This window comes from Sturnus vulgaris, chromosome 24 (genome assembly GCF_052056855.1).
Source record: "Sturnus vulgaris isolate bStuVul1 chromosome 24, bStuVul1.hap1, whole genome shotgun sequence".
NCBI lineage: Eukaryota > Metazoa > Chordata > Aves > Passeriformes > Sturnidae > Sturnus > Sturnus vulgaris.
In genome coordinates this window covers 6,153,154-6,175,165 of record NC_142266.1, presented here as the reverse complement: position 1 = coordinate 6,175,165, position 22,012 = coordinate 6,153,154, and the positions used below count along the sequence as shown (strand labels likewise).

At 59.4% G+C, this 22,012-nt stretch overlaps 2 protein-coding genes across 3 annotated transcripts; one reads left to right on the top strand and one right to left on the bottom strand.

Moving 5' to 3' along the window:
- Nucleotides 1-1,944: 1,944 nt before the first annotated feature.
- MFSD2A (MFSD2 lysolipid transporter A, lysophospholipid) lies at nucleotides 1,945-10,488 on the bottom strand. Of its 2 annotated transcripts, XM_014885551.2 has the most exons (14): nucleotides 10,411-10,488; nucleotides 10,198-10,320; nucleotides 9,554-9,678; nucleotides 6,323-6,446; nucleotides 6,095-6,173; nucleotides 5,778-5,950; nucleotides 5,593-5,683; nucleotides 4,994-5,115; nucleotides 4,659-4,742; nucleotides 3,930-4,013; nucleotides 3,537-3,649; nucleotides 3,219-3,362; nucleotides 2,881-3,057; nucleotides 1,945-2,531 (listed from the first exon to the last, which is right to left on the bottom strand). In XM_014885551.2, exons 1-14 carry the CDS (start codon nucleotides 10,486-10,488, stop codon nucleotides 2,474-2,476), a joined length of 1,575 nt encoding a protein of 524 aa, XP_014741037.1. In that variant the 3' UTR covers nucleotides 1,945-2,473. The 2 variants fall into 2 exon arrangements, with proteins under 2 accessions (XP_014741037.1, XP_088034402.1); XM_088178276.1 differs by lacking the exons at nucleotides 1,945-2,531; nucleotides 10,411-10,488 and adding an exon at nucleotides 2,547-2,732 and having other exon boundaries at nucleotides 10,198-10,313.
- A 5,601-nt stretch (nucleotides 10,489-16,089) lies between these two features.
- MYCL (MYCL proto-oncogene, bHLH transcription factor) lies at nucleotides 16,090-20,643 on the top strand. Its single transcript, XM_014885574.2, has 2 exons — nucleotides 16,090-16,689; nucleotides 18,910-20,643. Exons 1-2 carry the CDS (start codon nucleotides 16,185-16,187, stop codon nucleotides 19,473-19,475), a joined length of 1,071 nt encoding a protein of 356 aa, XP_014741060.1. The 5' UTR covers nucleotides 16,090-16,184; the 3' UTR covers nucleotides 19,476-20,643.
- The last annotated feature ends 1,369 nt before the right edge of the window (nucleotides 20,644-22,012 follow it).

Genomic DNA, 22,012 nt, shown 5'->3' with positions numbered 1-22,012 from the left:
TTATCGTGGCTGCTGTCAGCTCTGGAATTGTCCCTGCAGTCACTCCTCCTGCCCCTTGGTGCCAGAGGATGGAATTCTGCAGGTTCACGTGCTGCCTTTTGAAGCTACAACTGCTGTTCGTTCGATTTTATCCCCTTTGCAGTTATCTGGTCCCCAGAAACCCTCAGCTCCCCTTCTGCACAAGCCCCCTAAGTTCAGGGGTGACCCAGGAGCCTGTTGGACCTCTCAGCTGGGATTGAGGGCTGATTCCCAGCCCTGGCAGCTGTTTCTGGGATGCACAGCCCAGCCCCTCTACCCTGAGAGGCAGCAGCCCAGCAGGTGTGAGCATATTCCACATTTTCCCTGCAATTTCCACCTCCTGGCTCTGATTCCCTGCCCCTCACCCAGAGAACATGGCACCCTGCCACTCCAGCTCTGCAGGGAGGTGCTTCCCAGCACTTGGATGCATTTGCTCCACACCCAGGGTGTGTGGATTAAGCCAAAGTACAGATGCAGGTACAGGAAACACCTCCCCGTGTGTTTTTTGTCACCCATTTCTTCTCCATGCAGTGAAACCCTCTGTAACCACAACTGGAGCAAGATCCCTGCTGCCAGGCTGGAGCTTTGCCCAGTGTTATCATCTCTCATGGTCACTTTGTCCCCACACATCTCATTTTCTTTAAAGCCTCAAACAGAAGTGTGTTCAGTGAGAAATATCCAGATCCCAGTTCAAGCTCCTCTGGCTGGTTTTAGCCTCTTGAGCTGGCTACAAAAAAAACCAAGCAAACAGAGACTCCTCCTCGTGAACTCCACAGAGCCAAAAAAACAAGGAGGCAAAGAATAAAACGTCCCTTATTTCTCTTGAAACTCTTTGAGAAAAAACAAAAAAGCTCGCAGCAATCTTCCAAATCCTTGCAGGCAACAGCACTGCCCACACCCCTCACAGGCAGCCAGGTCATGGCAGTCCTGGCCAGGAGCAGTGCAGGGGTCAGAACATTCCCAACAATCCTCGGCTCTGTGCTGGCTGGAGCCTTCCTCCTCCTCCTCCTCCTCCTCTTGCAGAGAATGCTCCTGACACTCACCTGCCCCAGCAGAGAGGAGTGGCTTTGTCCTGCTGTTGTCCTGCCCTTGTCCCTTTGCTGCAGGGATCTCCCCAGCCCCAGCCAGGGCTGTGTCGTGGCCCTGCTGAGCACAAAAGCCTCCCCACACCATCCCCTCATGGCCATAGGGGCAGAGGAGCATTCCCAGCTGATCCCTCTGGCTATTTTTAAACCCCATCCTCATTCCTGTCCTTTGTACCCAAATGTGGAACAAAGGATGAACCTTCCACCCCCCCCAAAACCCCCCACCAACATCTCAACAAAAGGCAGCAGCTCTGTCCCCTGCTGCAGTGGCCTTGGGGACAGAGCAGAGCCAGCACAATTCACCCCATCCATGGGGGTGGCTGCTTCCAGCCCCCTTCTCTCGAGTTCCACTTGCTGCTGGAGGCACTGGGAGGGCAGGGCTCTCCCCCTTTCTGCTGTGGGAGCAGGGAATGCGAGAGGAAGGTATAATTATCCAGGGAGATTAGTGCTCCCCAGCACTCTGCAGCCAGTGTTGAGTGTCACCCACAGCCTGCATTCCCTTTCTCTCTGCTCCCCAGCTGCCTCTCCTGTTTCCAGCCTCGAGTTCACCATTTCTGCTGGCAGCACTTTGATTTCATTCCTCCCTCCACCCCCGTTCCCCTCTTGAAAAGGAGGAAATAATGGAGCCTTTGTTGGATGGCTGCGACACAGGCACCGAGCAAGGAGCTGCACGGGGGCAAGGGGCTGAGCACAGCCTCCTGCCTGGATTATGGCATTCCTGCACCAAGGCTCAGGAAAAGTCAATCCTGCACCCCGTGGTGTATAAAGGGACCTTGGGCTTGCTGACAGCCGTGAAAAATCCCAGCCGAGAGGAAAAAAAAAAAAAATTCTTCACACCAGCTGCCAACTTCCCCCACTTTTATGTAAATTAATATTAACAGTCCTCAGGTTTGGGTTCTGTACAGATATATATACAAACAGGAAACAGCTTCATATTTACATCATTAAGTTAATTAGGGTCTGTAAAAAAAAAAAAAGAACAGCTCCCACATTAGTGCCCTCTGTAGAGACAGCAGAGGTGAGCTCACATCCTGGGCATGGGCACAGTGTAATGTACACTAACAATCACCCCCAGGCAGGGCACTGGGCACGGCTGTTCCAGGCAAAACCATCCCAATCCAGCCTTCCCTGCCCTCCACAGCTCGGCAGGGAGAGTGCTTGTCTCTGGTGAGGCACCACCACGTGTGTAATGTACACTACCAGCACTCTGTGGGCCCCGTGCAAGGCACGGGACGGGCACAGATCCCGAATTCAAGGCAGTGGATGCTCCACAAGGCTCCTCCAGCACCTCCAGTGGCACCAGGCTGGGCCAGCCCAGAGGGGACAAGTCCTTGGGGAGCCCCAGTGTGAGCAGCCAGACCCAGCCCGGGTCACACGATGCTGGCCAGTTCTGTGTTGTCCGACTCCGAGCTGCTGTTGCTCTCCTCCCTGGGGGAAAGAGTTGGGAATGAGGCATGGATGAAGCCACAGGAGCAAGGTCTGCACCCCAGTAATACCTTCCTTGGGGCACAGGAGCTTCAACAGGTGCTCCAGAGGGACGTCAGCACCTCGTGCAGCCCCCACACAAGTTTTGGCAGCTGGGGCAGGTTCCTGCTGCTCTCCCAACACTTCACACCATCCCTTTGGAAGCTGGGATTGGGAAAACAAGTCAGCCCTTCTCTCACGCCACCACCCACGGGTCCTGGAGGATTCCTGGACAAGTCACAGTGTGTCCCAACCCGTCTGGTCCTGCCCCCACACACACCCCCAAACGCTGTGTTTGATGCCTGCCACTCACCTTAAATCCTGCAGGGCTTTCTTGTTTTTCCTCCGCTTCTCCTCATCGATGGGATACAGCTTGAACAGCAGCAGACTCAGCAGGATCAGCCCCACAGGCACAGCAGACACCAACATCTTCAGAGTGAAGTTCACCTGGTCAGGCTGGGAGCAGCCCCTGGTCTGGTACCCTGCAAAGCTGAGGGCAGAAAGGCACCTTGAGGGTTTGCAGGAGCTGAGCTGCTCCCTGTGGAGAGGCCTTTGGAGCAACAACTGAATTTAGAACCCATCAATTCCCTCCCAGAGCTGGGGAAGTGCCTCCCTCCCTGCCCTCCCCTCAGCTCCCAGGCAGGAACTCACTCCAGGCTGAGTGTGGAGATGCCCAGGGAGACTCCAGCAGTGAACTTGGTGAAGAAGACATAGAAGGAGAAGAAGATGGCCTCGTGGCCATGGGAGCTGGGGTGCTGCAGCTTGAAGTCATCGATGACATCTGGCAGCATGGACCTGTGCAGAGAGAGAGGGATGGTGACCACCAGGACTGAGACAACAAAGCACCTCCTCTCTGCTGAGAGCATTGCCCTCAGGAGCCCCACCTGGGGTTGAAAACACTGCAAAAAAAACAACAAAAAAAAACCCTTCTGAGGGTTTTTAACCCTTCTGGCAGCCCCTCACACTCACCAGGGCAGGAGGAAGGCAGCTGCCACACTGATCCCAGCAGCGACGGCCACCACGTAGGTGACAATGAGGTTACTGTCCACGACAACCACCGCGATGAGGAAGGGGATGGCAGACTGCAGAGGGGGCAGAGACCACGTTGGCATCAGCAGACACCCTGGCTTTTCCCCCTTCCCACATATCCCAGCCCTCCAGCTGTGGAACCAGAGGTGCAGAGTCCCTCCCTGAGCCCCACGACACATCCAGGACAGCACAAACAGCAGGAGGAGGGACAGGCACCAAATTGTCACTGGCAGCAGCCCCTGTGCTCAGCCCTTGCTCTTTTGGGAGAACTCTGCTCATGCCGTGTGGTAAAGACCATTCTGAAGTGCAGCCCACCCTTGAGGGGACACTCACTGAGATGCCCATGTAGACAGCTGTCTTCTTCCCAAAACGGGTCAGGAACCACTGCCAGAAGGGAATGGTCAAGGTGGCCGAGAGCTGTGGGAAGAGAAGGGTCGTGTTTGTTGGTTTTTCTTTGGCCCTTCCCAGCAAGGAACAGCTCCTGGCACGGCCTCCTCCCATCCCAATTCCTGCACCTGTGATTTCCACACGCTCCCGTGGCTGGCACAAAGCCACACGTGGCGTGTGGGGCCACCTCCTCCCCCAGTGCAGAGCCCTGGCACCACACCTGCCCTGCCAGAGGGAGGGTCTGACCCAATCCTCGGTGCTGATCTTGTCACCTGCACACAGCGTGGCCAGGAGCCAGGCTCTGGGGGCACCTTGGACCTTTGCACCCCATTGAGGAGAGGGCGGACAGCGCTTCCAGGAATGAAAGAGCTCTCAAGGAGCTGCTTTGCTCCATGTTCCTGGCAGGAAACACTGAGATCCTTTTCTCAAAGAGGGGAGGGAGACAAGTGGCAGGATTTGGACAAAAGGTCCCCACGGCTCCTGGTCTGCCCTGTCTGTGGCCCTGTTCACACAGGAACAAAGACCCCGTTGTTCCTGCCAACCCACCCGGCCCTTGCAGGACATTTGGCAGCTTCTTCTCCCTCCCCTTGTCCCAGGGGATCTCTGATCACTGTCCCTGTGTCCCTGTCCCCTGCCAGCTCCCAGGGAGCCCCCCCAGGACAGGGCTGTACCCACCATGATGGCCAGGAGGATGTTCTGGAACTCGTTGCGGAAGCCCAGGGTGTAGGTGCAGAAGAGGGCGAAGTTCCCCTCCAGCAGCTGTGGAGAAGGCAGACAGGGATCAGAGGGGACACCCAGCCACCCTGGAGGGGACATGTCTGTCCTCACAGAGCTGCACCCCCAGCACAGGCAGGGAAGAAAGCGGCCATTCAGCGAGGGCACGAGGCCACATCCTGCTCCCTCTGCCTGGGGCAGCTCCAGCCCACCCACCACGTGCTCCCATCCTCTGGGATCATCCCCACAGCCACCCCCAACGCTGCTGTCCCCTGTCCCCAGCCCTCCCAGCTCACCATGAAGGCCAGTGAGGTGAAGAGGAAGCCAGCAATGAGCTTGATGTAGGGCCCGTGGTTCATCACCAGCTTCAGCCCCTGCAAGAAGGAGACAGGCTCGTCCGACTGCAGCTCAGAGGACTCTGGGGAGCAGAGATCAGCCCAGCGTTAGATCCCCCCCAAAATAACACCCATGGGTGCCCCATCCCGCTGCTCAGCACCCTTCACAACCCCTGCCCACCAACAGCATCCCAGCCCAAGGCAGTCAGGGCAGCCCCTGCCCTCACCTGGGCGTCCCTCAGCCCCATGGAGCAGCCTGGCTGATTCCCCCAGGATAAACAGGGAGAGGGAAGGACGGAAGTTTGGATATCACATCCCCCTGGGATGCACTGGTTGGCACTGGCAACCTTGGCCAGGCAAAAAATGAGTGAGATAAAAGTTATCTAACAGACCCCAGAGGTGCTCTGGCCTCCTGCAGCACCTCCCCAGACCCTAAGCTCAGCTCCAACTGCCCCTCTCCTCCACAAATGAGAGGTCAAAAGTTCAGCCAGGCTCCTGGAGAGGAAGGAACAGCAACATTTCCACAAGTGCCCAGAATTCCAGCCCCTCTGCAGCCTCACCTCTCTTCTCCTTCACGCCCAGCAGCAGGATGAGGGCACAGAGGATGTAGAGCCCCCCGATGACCCCCGCAGCGATCATGTAGGCATTTCTCTGTGCAAGACAGGGAGCAGCAGTCAGGGAAGGGGCTCAGCCCAGGAACAAGCCTGTCCTGAGAGGAGCACAGCGCAGGGGACCCCCAGCTTACAGTGTCTGTGAGGGACTCGGTGTCATGGGTCATGTTCAGCTCCTCCATGGCCACCGAGGAGTTGGTCAGGCTGAAGAAGAAGGGGCTCTCAATGCAGGGAGTGTCCACTTTGCCAACGATCTGGCCCTGGATGGCAGTGCCCAGCACGGTGCCCAGCACCTCCACGGTCATACCTGCAGGGAGAGACCAGCAGGACTGAGCACAGCAGAGCATCCCCAGCTGGCATTCACTGCCCTTCCCAGGTGAGAAATGAGTCAGACCAGGTGTGCTACAGCTCCCTCCAAATCCCCAGAGGGAAGGAAGAGGGAAGGACTCACGGTAGGCAGTGGCCGAGTCCCGCTCGCTCTGCTCTCTGCTGATGAACATGGTCAGTGCTGAGTAAGGCACGTGGAAGCACTGCAATGGCACAAGGAGAACTGGCTCAGGGAGGACGGAACAGCCCCAGGGACCTGGGGCAGGCTGGTTTCTGCCCCTCTGTGCAGCTCAGCAAGGGGCAGGCAGGGATTGGCAGCCTCCATCCCAAGTGTGAGCAGAGCCTGACTCACCGTCACGAGGGTCTGGAATGCACAGTAGAAGACAAGATACCACATCACTTGTCCTGTGGAGATGTCTGGCACAAACCAGATGAGGAAGTAGGAGATGATGGCAAAAGGTGTGGAGAACATGATCCTTTGAGAGAAAACAAAAAAAAAATATCAGCCTTGTGGGCACAGCCTGAGCAGCCCAGCTCTCCCGGCTTCCACACATCCCGTGGGGTTCAGGAATCTGATCTGGGGGCTCCTGAGCTGCCCCACAGATGATCCAGACCAGCCTGGAGGCAGCACTCAGGTCTCAGAGGGCTGGAGGAGCTGACTCAGAGTTCCAGAGAAGAGCTTTCCTTGCTCTCACAGGGATATCTCCTTCCACAGAAGTGATTGATCTGCTCCTGCTTTGGTTTCCACCCCTGGCCCCAACCTCTCCCCCAGGCAGCAGTGCTGTGTTCAGCGGGATGTAATCACCTCCCTCATCCTGGCAAGGGCTGGGCAGCTCAGCCCTGCTCCCCAGCAGCCAAAAACCTCTCACCAGCTTGGCTTTGCTGCCAAGGCCCCCCAAGCCCTGGTCCTGGGGTCAGAGCTGCTCTGCTGGCAGCAGTGGAGCAAACCAGCAGCAGGCTGGCTCCTTCCTCCACCTCTGCCCAGCCTCTCAGAGCTGTGGCAGCAAGGACACGGGATGCAAAATGCACCAGAGGATCAGAGGGGACTGCTCAAGTGCTGGGCTTTGGCAGCAATTCCTGCAAGATCTGCCAGCAAGGGCATCTGCCCTCTTCGTGCAGTGGATCTCATAACTCCTGTCCCACTGCAGGACAGCCCGGGCACAGCTCTGCCCTGCTCCAGCACCCTGGGGACACCCAGGGCCCCCCATCACTCAGGGGACAAGGAAAGAGGGAAGCAAGCCATGTGTTGAGGCAGGAGATGGATTTTGCTGGGGGATTTGTGAGCACCATGTGCTCCACACACCCCAGGACAGACACTGCGAGGTCCTGGAGCGAGTCCAGCAGAACTGAACATGGGACAGAGCCACTCACGGCCAGGGCTGGCCCTTCACTGCCAGGGTACAGCGAGATCTTTCCGTCCGGGCTGACGTACAGGACGCAAAGCTTAAATTTAAAGTCGGGGACAGAGCGAGAAACACAAACTCCATGGATGGAGAGCAGCGACAGAGGCTGCACAGGACCCAACACATGCACATTTTTCCGCGCCCACGTCACCCCGTTGGGGAAGGAGGGGGGAAGAAAAACGCCGAGCAGCTCCAGCCCCTCCTCGCTGCCTTATCTGAGCTCACATACGCCGAGCCAGGGGAAACGCGGCGCCAAATGCTGAATGAAATCACCCCAACAGCGTCACGCTCGCCATCGCATGAGCGTCAGATGCGCGAATTCCCCCCCCCCCCCAGCAGCGAGCAGAGCTCCGGCCAGGGCTGACCACAGCTCCTGACAGGCACAGCAATGACTGAGAGTAACCCCTGACCCAGGGCGAGGTGATTAAGGCGCCGGAGGCGGCTCGGCTGCCGTGACGTGCCCTCGTTCTCATTGGCCCCGCTCGATGGTGTGTTCCTTTGTGCGGCACGCACACCCCCCCTTCCCAGCCTTCCCGAACGGCTCCTGCCCCAGGAGGAGGTCAAAGCCAGGAGTTTCTTCAGCCCCAGACACCTCAAGGAAAAGTTTAGTCAGCGGCAAGTCCGCGGTGGTCAAGGAAATGGGGATCCCAGCTCAGAACTGACGTCCACGAGGCTGGAGGAAGAGGAGGAAGCGGCCGGTGGATGAGCGGGTAGAAGGAAATGGTGCCAAAAAAAATGTTTCAAAAAGAGAGAACTGAAAGTGAGAGGTGGTGGTCCTCAAGGAAGGTGTCCTCTCCTTACCAAGGAACTGGAACAGGCACAAGCTTTGTGCTGGAGCCAGCTGGGCTTGGTCCCACAGATCAGCCCCTTCAGAGCCCGGCAATAAAACCCTCACACACAGTGGGGTCACCTGGCAGGTGTTGAGGGATGGGGTCGGGGAGCAGCTTTGAGACCACCCCAGTTCCTGCAGCTCCCGGCTTTGCACGCAGGGAAACTGAGGCAGCGCCAGCAGCTCTGCAGCCACAGCAGCAACACCAGCCTGGGGCGGTGCAGCCCCACAGAGCCAGAAAACCCTGGGTTTAAGAGGTTTAAAATCAGCTCAACTCCATCCCAGTTGGACTCAGCGGGCAGCCCTTGAGCCATGCACAATAGCAGCGAGCTCCGGCTGCCCCGGCGCTGCTGAGGGGCCCAGCTCAAAGCCGAAAGCTCTGGCTAATTTTAAAGAAGCAGGAGCCGTTCGGAGGAATGCGGCCACTTCGGTCCCCACCCCCTGCCTCGAGATTAGGGCGAGCGGAGCCATCCGTGGCTCTCGCACACAGCCCAGCCAGCCCCGCGCTAATCTCCGGACCCCAGACCCCGCTGCAGGCAGCGAGGAGCTATTTCAGGCCACGTGTGTGGAGCCTGCCTTCAACAACTGCCTGCTGCTGCCCGGAGCTATTCCAGGAAAGGCAGGAAGCAGAGGGTATAATCTGCGGGGGAAAGGGAAAGCACTGCGTCCCTCCAGCTCCACTCCCCCCCCGTGCCCACCCCTCTCTGTATTTCAGCGATCCCACAGGCGCACCAGGTTATTTTAGCCACCCTGTCCCCCCATTCAGACATTAATGCTCCACATCCCGTGCAGGAACAGGTGTTCAGGGATGTGCTAAGCCTGCCCCGGCTGCAGGCACGAGCCATTTGGGGGTTCACAGAGCCCATCCCATCTGCTCCTTCACCGAGCACCCACGTGCAGACACCCAGATCCATGACAACTGTCTCCTTGCCCGGGGAGCACCCTCGTGACTATCAGCTGGCACTTCTACCACCCCGGATGGGCCACACACACCCCCGACCCTCCTCCCTGCAGTGGTGATGCCATCTGCTCTGGCTGCCACCAGCCAGGGCTCTGTAGCCACCACAGGCAAAGTCCAGCCTGGTGGCAGGGACATTGGAACTTGCAGGTGCAGTGACATCGAGGTCAGCCGGGCCCAGCCTGGGACAGGCCAGAGCAACAGGCACAAAGTTGAGGCCACCCAGGTGCTGGTGGCACCTGGGGCTTTTTAGAGCTCTTGGCATCTCACCTGGGTGAGCCAGGGCGTCAGCACATCCTGCCCTGCATACCTCATGCCAGGGGATACCAAAGCTGACAGGAGGAGCTGTGACACATCAGGCAGGGAATGCAGGGTGCTACCAGCAGCTCTTACCAGGGCATCAGGCGGCCGAAGCGGGTCCAGGGGGTTTTGCTGATGAAGAATCCCACCATGGGATCTGTGATGGCATCCCACACTCGTCCCACAAACAGGATAATGGAGGCATAGAAAGCATCCACCTGCAGGAGGAAGAACTTGTGTCAGGATATGCAAATCCCCGGTGCTCCCAGCTGCCCCTCAGGACCATCCCAACCCTATCTACTGAGACCCCACAAACATTTGAGAGCAGTCCCTTGGTCTCTCCCCGTCATTCAGAGGGACTTGAGGCTCCCAGTAGCTCCGAGCGCTGCCCCACCAGGTTCCTTTCACACATTTCAAAGCGAGTTCCCCAAACGCAGCACAAGGAAACCCACGGGCTCTCCCCCCACGGTTTCGTTCCCTCCATGTTTCACACCGACCCGGCACTGTGGGTCTGTAGGACGGGTCCTGAGCCTCCCCAAAACAGCCACCACGACCTCGCTTTGTCCCGCGGGGATCTCAAGCACGGCAACAACACGCGTGGGTCCGGCCGGGGTGAAACCCGTTTCCCCCGGGGGTCGGGGCACTGCCCAGCCCCGCACGGCTCCATCCCCGGGGCAAAGCAGCACCGGGAGCTCCGGGACCCCCGACCCCACCGCTGAACCCCAATGCGGCCATACCTGCGCCACGTCCAGGAGGTAGATCTGAAGGAAGAAGCCGAGAGCGCAGCCCGTGATCTGGTACGGAGCCCCCCCGACGGCGTAGCACAACTTGCTGCACACCGACAGCTTCTCTCGGTTCTCCTGCAACCGGGATCGGTGTTAGCCACACCGGGAAGAGCCCCCCGCCCCGAGACATCCCGGACCCCCCCTCCGCGTGTCCCCGGGGCTCACCCTGCGGCGGTGCTGGCGGAGCGCGGGCGGCAGGAGCCCCCCAGCCCCGGGCCGCTCCGCGCCGCCGCCGCCGGCCATGCCCGAGCGCGATGAATGGCCCGAGCCGCCGCCGCCCGCCCTTGTACTGGAGAGCCCGCCCCGGGAGGGGCCGCACCGACCCGCCCCCACCCGCCTCCTCCTCCTCCTCCTCGTCCTCGTGTCCCGGCCTTTCCCCCCAGCGCTTGTGTCCCGGTGCTTTCGTCATCTCTCCTCTGTCCCACATCCTTTCATCCCTCCATTCCCCCGTTCTTCATCCCTCAGCTGCCCATTTCATCCCTTCACTCCATCCCAGCCCTCCATCCCTTAGGATCGCAGAGCGGTTCGGGTTGGACACCACAGCCCATCTCATCCCACCTCCCAGCCGGGTTGCTCCGAGCCCCATCCTCTCTGGCCTGGAGAGCTTCCAGGACTGGAGCATCCACCACCTCTCTGGGCAACCTGTGCCAGTGCCCCACCGCCCTCATTGTTAAAAACTTTATTTATATCTCACCTAAATCTCCCCTGTTTCGGTTTAAACCATCCCCACATTGTCCTATCACGACAGGCCCTGCTGGAAGGGATGCAGGGGTCCCTGGCAGTGTCTCCCTCACTGCATGGCCACATGGACATCGATCCCTCTCAGCTGTGCCAGGAGCTGTTTGCCCACCAGGGAGCACGCACAGACCCGTGCCAGTGACGTGTCACCCCAGTGACAGCCACCAGCTGTCCTGGGCCCAGGCCACCAGGGTTCAAAGATCGCCCTGAGATGAGGCAGAGCAGGACTGAGCCAAGGGGGCCAGCGTGGCACCAGTGCCATGCCCTGAGTGCCACTTGGAGCTGGGCAGGCAGGGAGGACAGGAGCTGGGATGCAGCAGAACCTGAGAGATGAGCAGGGTGGGTGGCCCAGGAGCTCCGGGCACTCCCAGTTTTTGGGAGCTGATGTCACCTCTGACTCACAGTTTCTGGCCCCTCACACACCTGCAGTGGGTTCCCCTGGCACTGCCTTGTGTCACAGGGATGCCACCCCCTGGGGATGGGGGCCTGTGTGAGGCTTCAGGGCGTCCAAAGCAGTGACACAAAACACCTCAAAACAAGAGAGGAGTGAGGTGTGGATAAACACCTGCCTCAGTTTCCCTTTCCACATCCAAAATCTCTTGCCCAGGAGCAGAGGGGACTCCTGTGGTGGCACTTGACCTTGCTCTAGGGACCAGACTCCCCACTGTGTGTGACCCCAGCACCGTCACTCTGCTCCCTTTGTCCCAGGGCCTCCTCAACTCCTGGGAATGCTTTTGGCATTCCTGTCCTTGAGCAAAGCACTCAGGAGCTGCCTCCTGGGCAAACACGGCTTTAGGGGAACAAAGAGAAGGCCTTTGAGACAGAGATTGTACAGAAAGACCACAGATAGGTGAACCCAGCCTTGCACATGAAGAGGAGAAGTAGACAGACCAGGATTTCCCTGGATTAGGAGGATTTTCTCCCCCAGATCTGGTATTGCACAATTTCCGGTGGGGGGATTTGAGCCCTTCCTCCCTAGCAGATGCTCTGGGGGATCCTCATGGTGATAAATGACCCACCAAGGGCTGATCCCAGCGGGGATGTCCCTGCAGCAGCTCCTGCCAAGCCTGGGGACTCCAGGGACCCACAGGTGGTTGGGGCTGAGCCACACACGGGGTCACCCTTGTCACCAGGACCACTTCAAGTGACACTACACCAGCCTGGCCTCCACATCCCTCAGCTGGGGACACCACTGGGGCCCCTTTGGGGTTGGGACCCAAATGCTGGCCCTGGGGACTCCAGTACACGATGCCACCCACACCTCCCACTGTCACACATCCGGCACAGCCTGGAGCAGGATCTGAGCAAGTGTGAGAGCACCCGAAACCAGACAGCCCTGCTCGGCTGGGCCAGCCTGGACAGGGAGGATGGGCTTGGGGACAAACAGCTGCGAGGTGATCCCAGAGTTTCTGGGGGGCCACAGAGTGCCTGAGTGTAGGGATAGCACTGCCTGACACCACAGAGCTTCTGCAGGGCTCAGGGCACCTCCTGCTGCCGGGCAGGGTGTGACAGCGACAAAATGAGTGGAGAGAGTGAGGAGCCAGCGGAGCTGGAACCAATGGTGCATTTTCCTCTCCTTGTCTCTGCACTCTCAGAGTGGGTGTCTGCACCCCCGGGGAGCTGGGGCTGCTGTGACCCCGGGGCTGTGGGCACTGTCCCCCTCCTTGTCAGGTTGGGCAGAGTTTAGTGATGTTCCTGCAGCCCAAGGGGCCTTGGGATGGCATTTTGCAAACCTCCAGCCAGACTCTGTGCCTGCTACCCAACAGCTTCTTGGGGACAAAGGGGACTCATTGCATGGCTGCACGTGGCAGCTGCCCTGTGCTGTGCTGTCCCTCTCTTGTGTGGGACCCTGGGGACCATGTCACAAGGCAGAGGGGGACGAGATGAGGCCAGGATGTGTTTGGCACAGCCTCTGCTCCCTCCCTGAGCATCCAAGACTGTCAGGGGGATGGCAGAGTGGCTCAAAGGCTGCTGCTGCAGTGGGATGGGGACAGCCAGAGGCAGAGTCCCAGCCCAGGACACCCCTGAGACACCTCTCAGGCTCTGGAGGTGGCTGCCCACTGCGGGGAAGCACTCTGGGGTCTGGAGATTGAAATCCCGGCCCTGCTGGAAGTGGAGATCCAAAGGGCACGGAGAGCTGCCCTTGCATCATGTGTGGAGCCGTGCCAACCTCCAGCAGGGCCACGGCAGCTCCCGTGGAACCGTGCCAGCCTCCAGCAGGGCCACGTCTGGGGACCTGTGCCAGCCCCCTGCAGCTGCGGGGCACTGCCAGGGTTATCCTGTCCTGTGGGTGGCCCCTCTGTCGCGGTCACTGCAGCCCCCGGGTTTGTCACCCACCCTGTTTGCGTGAGAGGCTCTCGGTGCTGTTTGCGCAGCGCGGGCAGAGCTCGGGATGAAAGAACCGCGCGGCCCCTCCTGCCCTCTCCAGCCGCGGTTCTGCACCCTCCAAGCATCCGGAGCCCCTTGAAGCCGGGACTCGCTCCTGCCTCGCCCTGCGAAAAGCTGGGAGCGTCGCAGAGGCCAGCGGGGAGGAAGGAAAGAAAGAAGGAAGGAGACGTGGCCGGGCGCTATAGGTTGGGGCAGGGTGCGCTCCTGTGCCTGCGGATATGTTGGCACAGGAACAGGCGGCTGGGGACAGTGCCAGCCGTGTCCCCAACCGTGACCACTTGTCGCTGCAGGTGCTGAGACAGCACAAAGCTCTGTGGCAGTGAGTGAGCGGCAGCTCAGTCTCTGCCCTCAGTGCAGGGCCATTTGTTTCCTAAAGAGGAAGAGAGGGCTTCACCCGTGCTTCGCAGGGAGGGAAAAGGGCAGGAGCAGCCCTGAGGTGGGAAAACTCCGGCTTGGTGACACAGCGGGGACATTCCCAGCGTGGCTGGGGCCGAAGCTGATACCGGAGTACAAAGTGAGCATCAGCCCGGGCTCCACCGGGATTCCCGGATCCCGCAGCTCCTGCCCCAGCCCCGCGGGCAGGATTGGGATGCTCAGGGAAGGGCCAGGAGGGTATTTAGGGCACTGTGGCCATCGCGGGGACCCCATGACTGGGAAACCAGGCCAGCATTCTCCCAGGTGCTGGAGCTGGCAAAGGTGTGCAGGATCCGCTGAGCCCCGAGCCAGCAAGAGAAGGGCCGGAGCTGCCCCGGGACACACCGGGACACACCAGGACACACTGGGACGCACCGGGGCACGTCACCTGTTTGGGGACCTCAGGACATACCGGGACACATCGAGGCATATCACCTGCCTGGGGGCCCCGGGACACAGCAGAACACAGCAGAACACACCGGGACGCCCCGGGACACATCACCTGGTTGGGGACCCTGGGCTACACCAGGGCACACCAGGACACACTGGCACACATTGGGCCACGTCACCTGTTTGGGGACCCTGTGACACACCGGGACACACCGGGACACACCGGGACACACCGGGGCACGTCACCTTCTTGGGGACCCCGGGACAGCCGCCAGCCCAGCGCCCGCTCCCAGCCCTGCTCCTCTGCCTGCCCAGTGCCCGCTGGCGATGGGGAAACTGAGGCACGGAGCGATGGGCAGCGCTGTCCCCGCCGGCGGGGCGTGCCCGGTGCGGTGTCACCCTCGTGTCCCCGTCCCCGCCGCCCAAGGACGGTGCTCCCGGGGCCCAGCAGGTGGCGCCCGGTGCCCGCCGGTGGCGGCGGACGGGGACCGGGACCGGGGGGAACCGGGGGGAACCGAGGGGAACCGAGGGGAGCTAGGATGGACCGGACTGGGATGGACTGGGCTTGTCTGTGCTGGGCTACACTGGTCTGACTGCACTGGACTTTACTGGGCTGTGCTGGTTCATGAAGGGCATTGCAGTGCTGGGCTGTACTGGGCTATACCGGGCTGTACTGGGCTATACTGGGCTGTACTGGGACAGTTTCCTCCCTCCAGGGCCGGTGCTTCACCAGCCTCCAGTGCCCCCAGCTCCCAGTGCTGCCAACTGGGACAAATCTCGTGGCCTCATCCCCACCGGGTGACAAAAGAAGGGAGGTTGGGGCTGAAGTGGGTTCACACACACTGCCAGGGGATTCTGTTGGTTCCGGGTAGACTTTGTACCTCTGTGCCTGTGTGTGTAACAATTAAGTGCAGGAGGTGAAAGCCCCGCTGTGTTTTCATAACATTTATTGCCATTTCTAGAAGGAACTTGGCGTTGGAGAGAGGCAGCATCCTGCTGAACTCACCCTTGTCCGCAAGGACACAGCGTGTCCCTCTGCACCCCAAGGCTGGACGTGTCATGTGCTGCTGTGTGTGTGTCCCAGGACACCCCAAATTCCCTCCATGGTGGCTCCTGACATCCCCCGTGGCTCCCAACCCTTCCACGGCCCTTCCTCCGTGCACAGACCTCGTTCCTCATGGGCACTGTCCCCCCAGCTCTGTTTTTCACAGTTCCTCCTTGTTTCAGCCAGCTTTCTGCTGGAGTTGGTGTCTTTTAGGGGGAAATGCTCCCAGCTGGCTCTGTGAGGGCTTTGGGAAGGAGTGGGGATGCCTCCAGCTGGCATCCAGGGTGGCACCCTGAGCTGGACACAATCTAAGTGACCCCACTGCTGCCCGGTGCTGGAGCCACTCTCCTGCCTGTGGTGGCAGCGTCCAGTGTGGGCTGGGCAGCCCAAAAGGAATTGGGGTGACAGCCAAGCAGAGGGGACAGACGAGAAAGAGCACTCAAAAATCGTCCCCGGCAGCAGGTGATGCCTCCTTGTGACTTGTCCCCTTTTCTCCAGTTAGCTTTGCCCTTGTCCCCATGCTGGTGGCACAGCTGCGTGTCCCTCCTTAGCTCCCGCAGAGGGGGATCCCCCAAAGCCTGCCCCTCCTTGGTGGGCCAAGGACGGCGCTGGGAGCCCCCGGGGGCAGCGAGGAGCCCCCAGCCCAGTGCACGGGGCGGCTGCTGGTCCAGAACCCCGTGAGCATCCCCGGTAACGACACCGGGGACCTCCGGAGGGGACAGGGCATCGTGTCCCCTCGGGGGGCGGGACACGGAGTATTGTCCCACCCTTTATGCAAATATTTGCGTGGTGATTGGCGAGGGAGGGGCCGGGCTCCGCGGCCGGGCTATAAGAGCAGGGGAACAATGCGCCCGCGGTCCCGGCTCGGGGGCTGGCGCCGGGGTGGGGGTCTCCCCTCATCCCTGGGGCTGCCCCTCTCCTGAACGCTTGTTCTTCTCTCGGCCGCCCCCTTCCCCGTGCCGAGATGGAGTTTGACTCGTACCAGCATTACTTCTACGATCACGACGCCCAGGAGGATTTCCACCGCTCCACGGCGCCCAGCGAGGACATCTGGAAGAAGTTCGAGCTGGTCCCCACGCCCCCGCTGTCCCCGCTGGGCACCCTCGGGGACAAGGGATGCTGCTCGGGGGCCGAGGAGCGCCCGGGATGGCTCTCCCGGTACTGCCTGGCCGGGGAAGAGCCGGAGTATCTCATAGGGACGGGGCAGATCTTCGGCAACCTGAGCGCTTTCATCCTCAAGGATTGCATGTGGAGCGGTTTTTCAGCGCGGGAGAGACTGGAGAAGGCGATGACAGAGAAACTTTCCACGGGCACGCAGAGAGCCACCCCACACAAACCATCCTTCGCGCAGGATTTTGGGTTCAGCAGCTCCGTCAGCGAGTGCGTGGATCCCGCTGCCGTCTTCCTTTGCCCGCTGGCCGAGAGCAAGATCCCCGCATCGTCGGGATCCGAGGGCCAGAGCGATTCGGGTAAGGGACGGAGCCGCTCCGCCGCCGAGCTGCCTTGCTGGAGGCCGGCGTGGGGAACACGCGTGTCCGCACATGTGTGCGCAGGGAACCTCCCAGCCAAGGCTGCGCCTTTGTTGAGACTCCGAGCGAGCCCCGGTCCCGGCCCCACGAACAAAGCGAGCTCGGCTGTTCCCCCTTCCCGCGGGGTTTGTGCTCGGGAAACCCTTGTCCCTCTCGGGAGGGTGTGTGGGGCTCCCTCCGGCTCTCGCGTGGGACTCTGGTGGCCCTTTCCCCCCGTCCCGAGCCCACGGAAACCTCGTGAGAAGCTTGAAGGGCAAGTTTGCAGCTCACCGTGCAAAGTTTGGGGTTTTGAGCGCTGCACCGCGCTCTGCCGCCGGCTCGTAAATTTGGCTGCTCCCCCTTTTTCCTCCCACAGCCCACCCGGGACGGGCTTCCCTCGGGAAAAAAGGCAAAATACGCCCTGGGGGCAGCAGCTTTGGGAGCAGCGGCGTGTCCCCCGAGGCGGTGGCTCGGTAGGACGGGCAGGAACAGCAGCCCCGGCTGTGGCGAGTCCCAGCCCAGCCCCGGGGCACGTCTGCCTGTCCCGCGTGGGGGATGTGTGAGTGTTTCCACGGGGGGTCTGGCTGGGAGGTCGATACCTCCAAAACCCACCCGCCAAGGGCAGCGTGCCCCGCATCTCTCCAATCTCACGGCAAATTTTCGGGGCTTATTTGCTAAACACCCTAGGCTTTCCACAACCCCACAGCTCCGTGGGGGCCCGTGCGTTGTTTCCCGGGCTGCCTCGGCTGCCGTGGGAGCGTGACCCCGTTAATAAATCTGCCGGTGGCCGCCACCTGCGCCGGTGAGTCACGGCGCGGGGCTTAATGCCATTAGTAGCCCGGGGACTACTAAGCCAGGTCGCGGGCCTTAAGAGGCTTAACCCAAATATGCGGGGGCCTGGCCGGGGATGCCGGTGGGGTCCCGGTGCCGCGGGGGTCCCGGAGGGGTCCGGCCACGCCACGTGGGCGCCGAACAAAAAGCAACAGATTGCAAACAATGAGAGGGGCCGCGCTGATTGACAGGAGCACGGACCAATGGGATGGCAGGACAGGCGGCCGGCCCCGCGGGACAGCCAATGGGTGCGTGCGGAGGGCGGGGCTACGCGGTCTGACTTTTTTTATTAATGAGCGTGTGTGTGTGTACACGGGGCTGAGACCGCGCGGGTTGTGACACTGATGGGTGTCCCCAGCCCAGTAACCCCAGTATCGGCGGGGTTTGGGCTTCCTGGGCTGAACCCCAAAGCCTGGAGGGTTTGGGGTATCAGCTGGGGCCGCTGTCAGAATCGCACCCTGACAGGAGAGTGGGGGCCAAACCTCTGCCCACGATGCTGAGCATCTCGGGGGATCTTTAGCAAGTGGCTCTATTTTCCCCTAAAGCCCAGGAAAAATATTGGAGGCCCATCCCTTAAAGTGAGAGCAATCGCGGGGGATGTGTCCGGAGCCTGCTCACCTCGCTGTCCCCAAAGCCACCTCCCCCCCCGCGGGATGGGACAACTGCAGTGGCAACAGGCAGAATGCTTTGAGGCCAATTATGCTTTATTTAGGTCTTTCTGTTTCTGGGCTTGAGATGCCTTTGAGGTTCAGAGTCTGCTCTAGGGACCTCTTCACCTCTCCCTCCCTCCCTGCACAGTGGGGGATTGTCCCCTCTGTCCCCGGGAAGCCGGCGCTGAATGGGCTTTATCACTTGTGAAAAGTAACAAGTCACCGAGGTGGGAAGCTGCAGCCAAGGGGAACAAAGGGTAGTTCTGCCCTTATATCCCTCATTTACAATTCCAATGGGCCTTGAAAGCACCCGACCGGGATGAACTTTGGAACTAGGCTGTCCCAGCATCCTGCTGCTCCAGTTCCCCCCCACCTCGCAGGAGGGCTCGGATGTTTCTTTCCTGATGATCCTTTATGATGAACACATGTTGCTCCTGGTGCTGAAGTGAGGTGGAAGTAAAGCCTCCCAGTTCAATTCTGGGGGACCAGGCGCGTGAAACAGGGAGGGAATCCACCCCTTCCCACGTGATGGTATTGAAAGGGCACTTAAATCACACAGTCCCTTCTGGAGGTCACAGAGTTTGCAGTGCATGAGCAAACTTTAGTGGGGAGGTCGTCCGGGGAGCTGTAGGGACCCCCGGAAAGGTGACTGGGCATTCCCAGCTGATGGAGGTTTGTTCTTTCTTTGCCATGAGAGCAGAAGGTGAAGAGATCGATGTGGTGACGGTGGACAAGAGACAATCTCTCAGCCTGAGGAAGCCGGTGACCATCACGCTCCGTGCCGACCCCCTGGACCCCTGCATGAAACGTTTCCACATCTCCGTCCACCAGCAGCAGCACAACTACGCCGCCCGCTCGCCGCCGGACTCCTGCCCCCCGCCCGAGTCACCCCAGCAGGAGCAGGAGGAGGACGAGCCACCCAGCACTGTGGAACCAGCCCCTGCTGCCACCCTGCCTGAGCCTGGCTTGCCAAAACCCAGCAGCAACCCCGGCTCGGACAGCGAGGACGTGGCCAAGAGGAAAAATCACAATTACCTGGAGCGCAAGCGGCGCAACGACCTCCGCTCGCGCTTCCTGGCCCTGCGGGACCAGGTGCCCGGGCTCGCCAGCTGCCCCAAGACCCCCAAAGTGGTGATCCTGAGCAAATCCTCGGAGTACCTGCAGTCCCTCATCAGTGCCGAGAGGAGGATGGCAGCCGAGAAACGGCAGCTGCAGCTGCGCCAGACCCAGCTGCTCAAACGGATTGCTCACCTAAAGGGGCACTAGCACCCGGAGTGCCCCCCATCCTGCTCCCCACAACCCCCCAGCTCCTTCTCAATTTGCACATTTTGTTTTTTATTTTTTGGTTGCTTGTTGAACTGTTGGCCCTGGGGGCTGTGGAGCACGTGGCAGTGGCTGTGGGAATGGATCTGCAGAGTGACCCCACACAGCATCACCTACCTGGGGTTGGCTTCCTGGCACTGCGTGTTCCAAAATTTCCCTTGTCCCTGCTGTGAAGCTTCCTCAGTGACTGCTCCACTTCAAGAGCTCAGATTTATTCCCCCTCCCTGCCCCTGCACCCCTCTCTGCCATTTGCCACCAACAGCATTGCTGGGAGCTACCCCTGGGCATCCACCTCACCCTAAAAATCCCAAGCAACCACGTCTGCTTTGGCTCCTGGAAGCAGGCGGGCACAGAGCCCAGCACGGGGCTCACCTCTGGATGGATCCCACAGAGATGGTGAGGGCAGGATGTGCCTCTCACCAGGATGAACAACACCCCGTGGGCAATCCCCTTGCTCGGCTGGACCGTACCTCACTTCCTCGTCACTTCACGCAGTAGCTGGTCCTGGATTTGATGTTCTAGAAACTGCTGCTGTTAACTGCGAGTCTTATACTGGAGGCTGTGTTTTTATACTGTATTTTTGTACCACTTTTTTGAGAAGTATTGGTAAAGAGTTTGCTTTTTTTATATATATATAAATATATTAAAACTTTTTTTTTTTTTTTTTAAGGGGAATTTCCTGCTGTGGGGGAGGGCTCAGTCCTGCTGCACTTTAGGGAGATCAGGAAGGGGCTGGTTCCTGCTGGACCCTTGAGCTGAGTCCTTGCAGAGGCCATTCACCCCCTTGCAGCTCTCCAAACCACCCATTTGCAATAAGAGGGGATTTTATCCCTTTCCCATCCTTGTGAGCATCCTTGTGACCCTCTTTTCCCACCCTGTGAGTTCTCCTTCACCAGCAGCCACTTAAAATCCCCAGCAAAGCTCTGGGCTTTGCACTGGGCAGGTTGGGCTGTGCTGCCTTCCCTGCCTGTGCCCTCCTGCTGCCCAGCCTGTGGGAGGGTGGCAGAGTCCCCTGTCCTCTCCCAGGGGTGCTGGCAGAGGGTGGTCCTGCAGGATGGCACCCCTGGGCTCCCTGCTGACCTGCTGAGAACTGTTAGAGTTAACACTGGTTGGATTTAGCACTTTCTTCATTACCTCATACTTCATAAATAAATAAGTTTGCAACAGCCTGGGTTGGCTTTTTCCATGCAGTCGGCTCTGGGTTTCCATGCCTCACCTTGGTGCTCCTGGGGGGCTGCTCTGGCCCCCCTCCCGGGTTTTGGGGTATCCTGAGCATGAACAGAAATTAATCTATTTTGTACCAGGGCTCAGCTGCACCAAGACTGAGCTCTTTGTCCTGGTTTTCTTCCCAGCGCTCGAAGAAGTGGTTGTGGTGGTGGAAATGAATCACCTGGATTATTTTTCCTCCTTTTAAGTGGTTTTATTGGCAAGGAAGGGCAGAGAGCCCGGGCTGGGCTGGGAGAAGGCTTTGATGTAACTATAAACCCCCCTAATGGGGTTTGGGGCAGGGAGTGTGGGGTGATGGCTGCCCCACAGGTCAGGGGCTGGGGCTGTAACCCTATAGGGAGGGGGGAATGCAATCCACTCACTTCCAGGAGCACTGGAGAGCTCCAGATCTGCCGAGTGGATGAAATGATATATATGTATGTTCTTCCTGCTGCCCCCAAACCTGACACGTTTGGGTTTCCTTTGTCCTGGCAGCAAAAGTCTTACTCTAAATGCAGGAGGGATGTGGGATTATGTTACTGCTGAGGAGTCAGGAGCGAGGAGCTGCTGCTGGAGCCTCGATCACCCGGGGGAAACCAGCCTTAAATAGCAACGATGCCACACAGAAAGCCCTTAAACGCCCGTCCCCTTGGGTTCCAGCAGCGTTTCACACTCTGTGTTGCATCACAGGATGTCACAGCCTTTCAGAGCTGCATTAAAAGGTGCTCCCATGACCCACAGCTTAAGCAGGGAGCAGGGTGACCTAAATCTGACACCTCGCCCATGCGCAGGAAACAAAGCCCAGATGCACCAGCCCCTCGTGGTTATTTTGTTGTGTTTTTGTGACACTCGCAGTCTGTCTTTTCTCAGCTCAAGGTGACCCTCCCGAGAAGGTTTTTAGCAAGTTGTTTGTTTTTTTTTTTTTTGTTTTTTTTTTTTTGTGCTGAAGGTACATAGGAAGTTTAAAACATTAATTATCTTTCTTGGAAATGATGAGCAGATCCATAGACCGAGCTGAGACCGTCACCAGTAGGAGATGTCCCCAAAGCCCAAATCCAACTGAAGAGCTGAGTTGAAGTTTGTAAACACCTTTGAGTTCTCCTGCCTAGAGCCTGCATCCACATGTATCTACCTGAAACTTCCCTGGTTACTGGAGCACGTGTCTCCTCTCATATTGTCACGGTCAGGCTGAGGGAAGGAGACTGGCAGTGCTGTCAAGTGAACAAAATAAGCACACAGGGCTTTCCAACTCGCTTGTTCAGCACTGCAATTTG

Excerpts from the sequence above, each read along its gene's own strand:
- MFSD2A (XM_014885551.2), bottom strand. The coding sequence starts at position 10,488 with ATGGCCGGCGGCGGCGGCGCGGAGCGGCCCGGGGCTGGGGGGCTCCTG. Across the intron at positions 5,951-6,094 it reads GGACTCGGCCACTGCCTACC|GTATGACCGTGGAGGTGCTG; the intron begins GTGAGTCCTTCC and ends CTCTCCCTGCAG. Across the intron at positions 3,058-3,218 it reads ATCTCCACACTCAGCCTGGA|CTTTGCAGGGTACCAGACCA; the intron begins GTGAGTTCCTGC and ends TTCTGCCCTCAG.
- MYCL (XM_014885574.2), top strand. The coding sequence starts at position 16,185 with ATGGAGTTTGACTCGTACCAGCATTACTTCTACGATCACGACGCCCAG. Across the intron at positions 16,690-18,909 it reads CGAGGGCCAGAGCGATTCGG|AAGGTGAAGAGATCGATGTG; the intron begins GTAAGGGACGGA and ends CCATGAGAGCAG.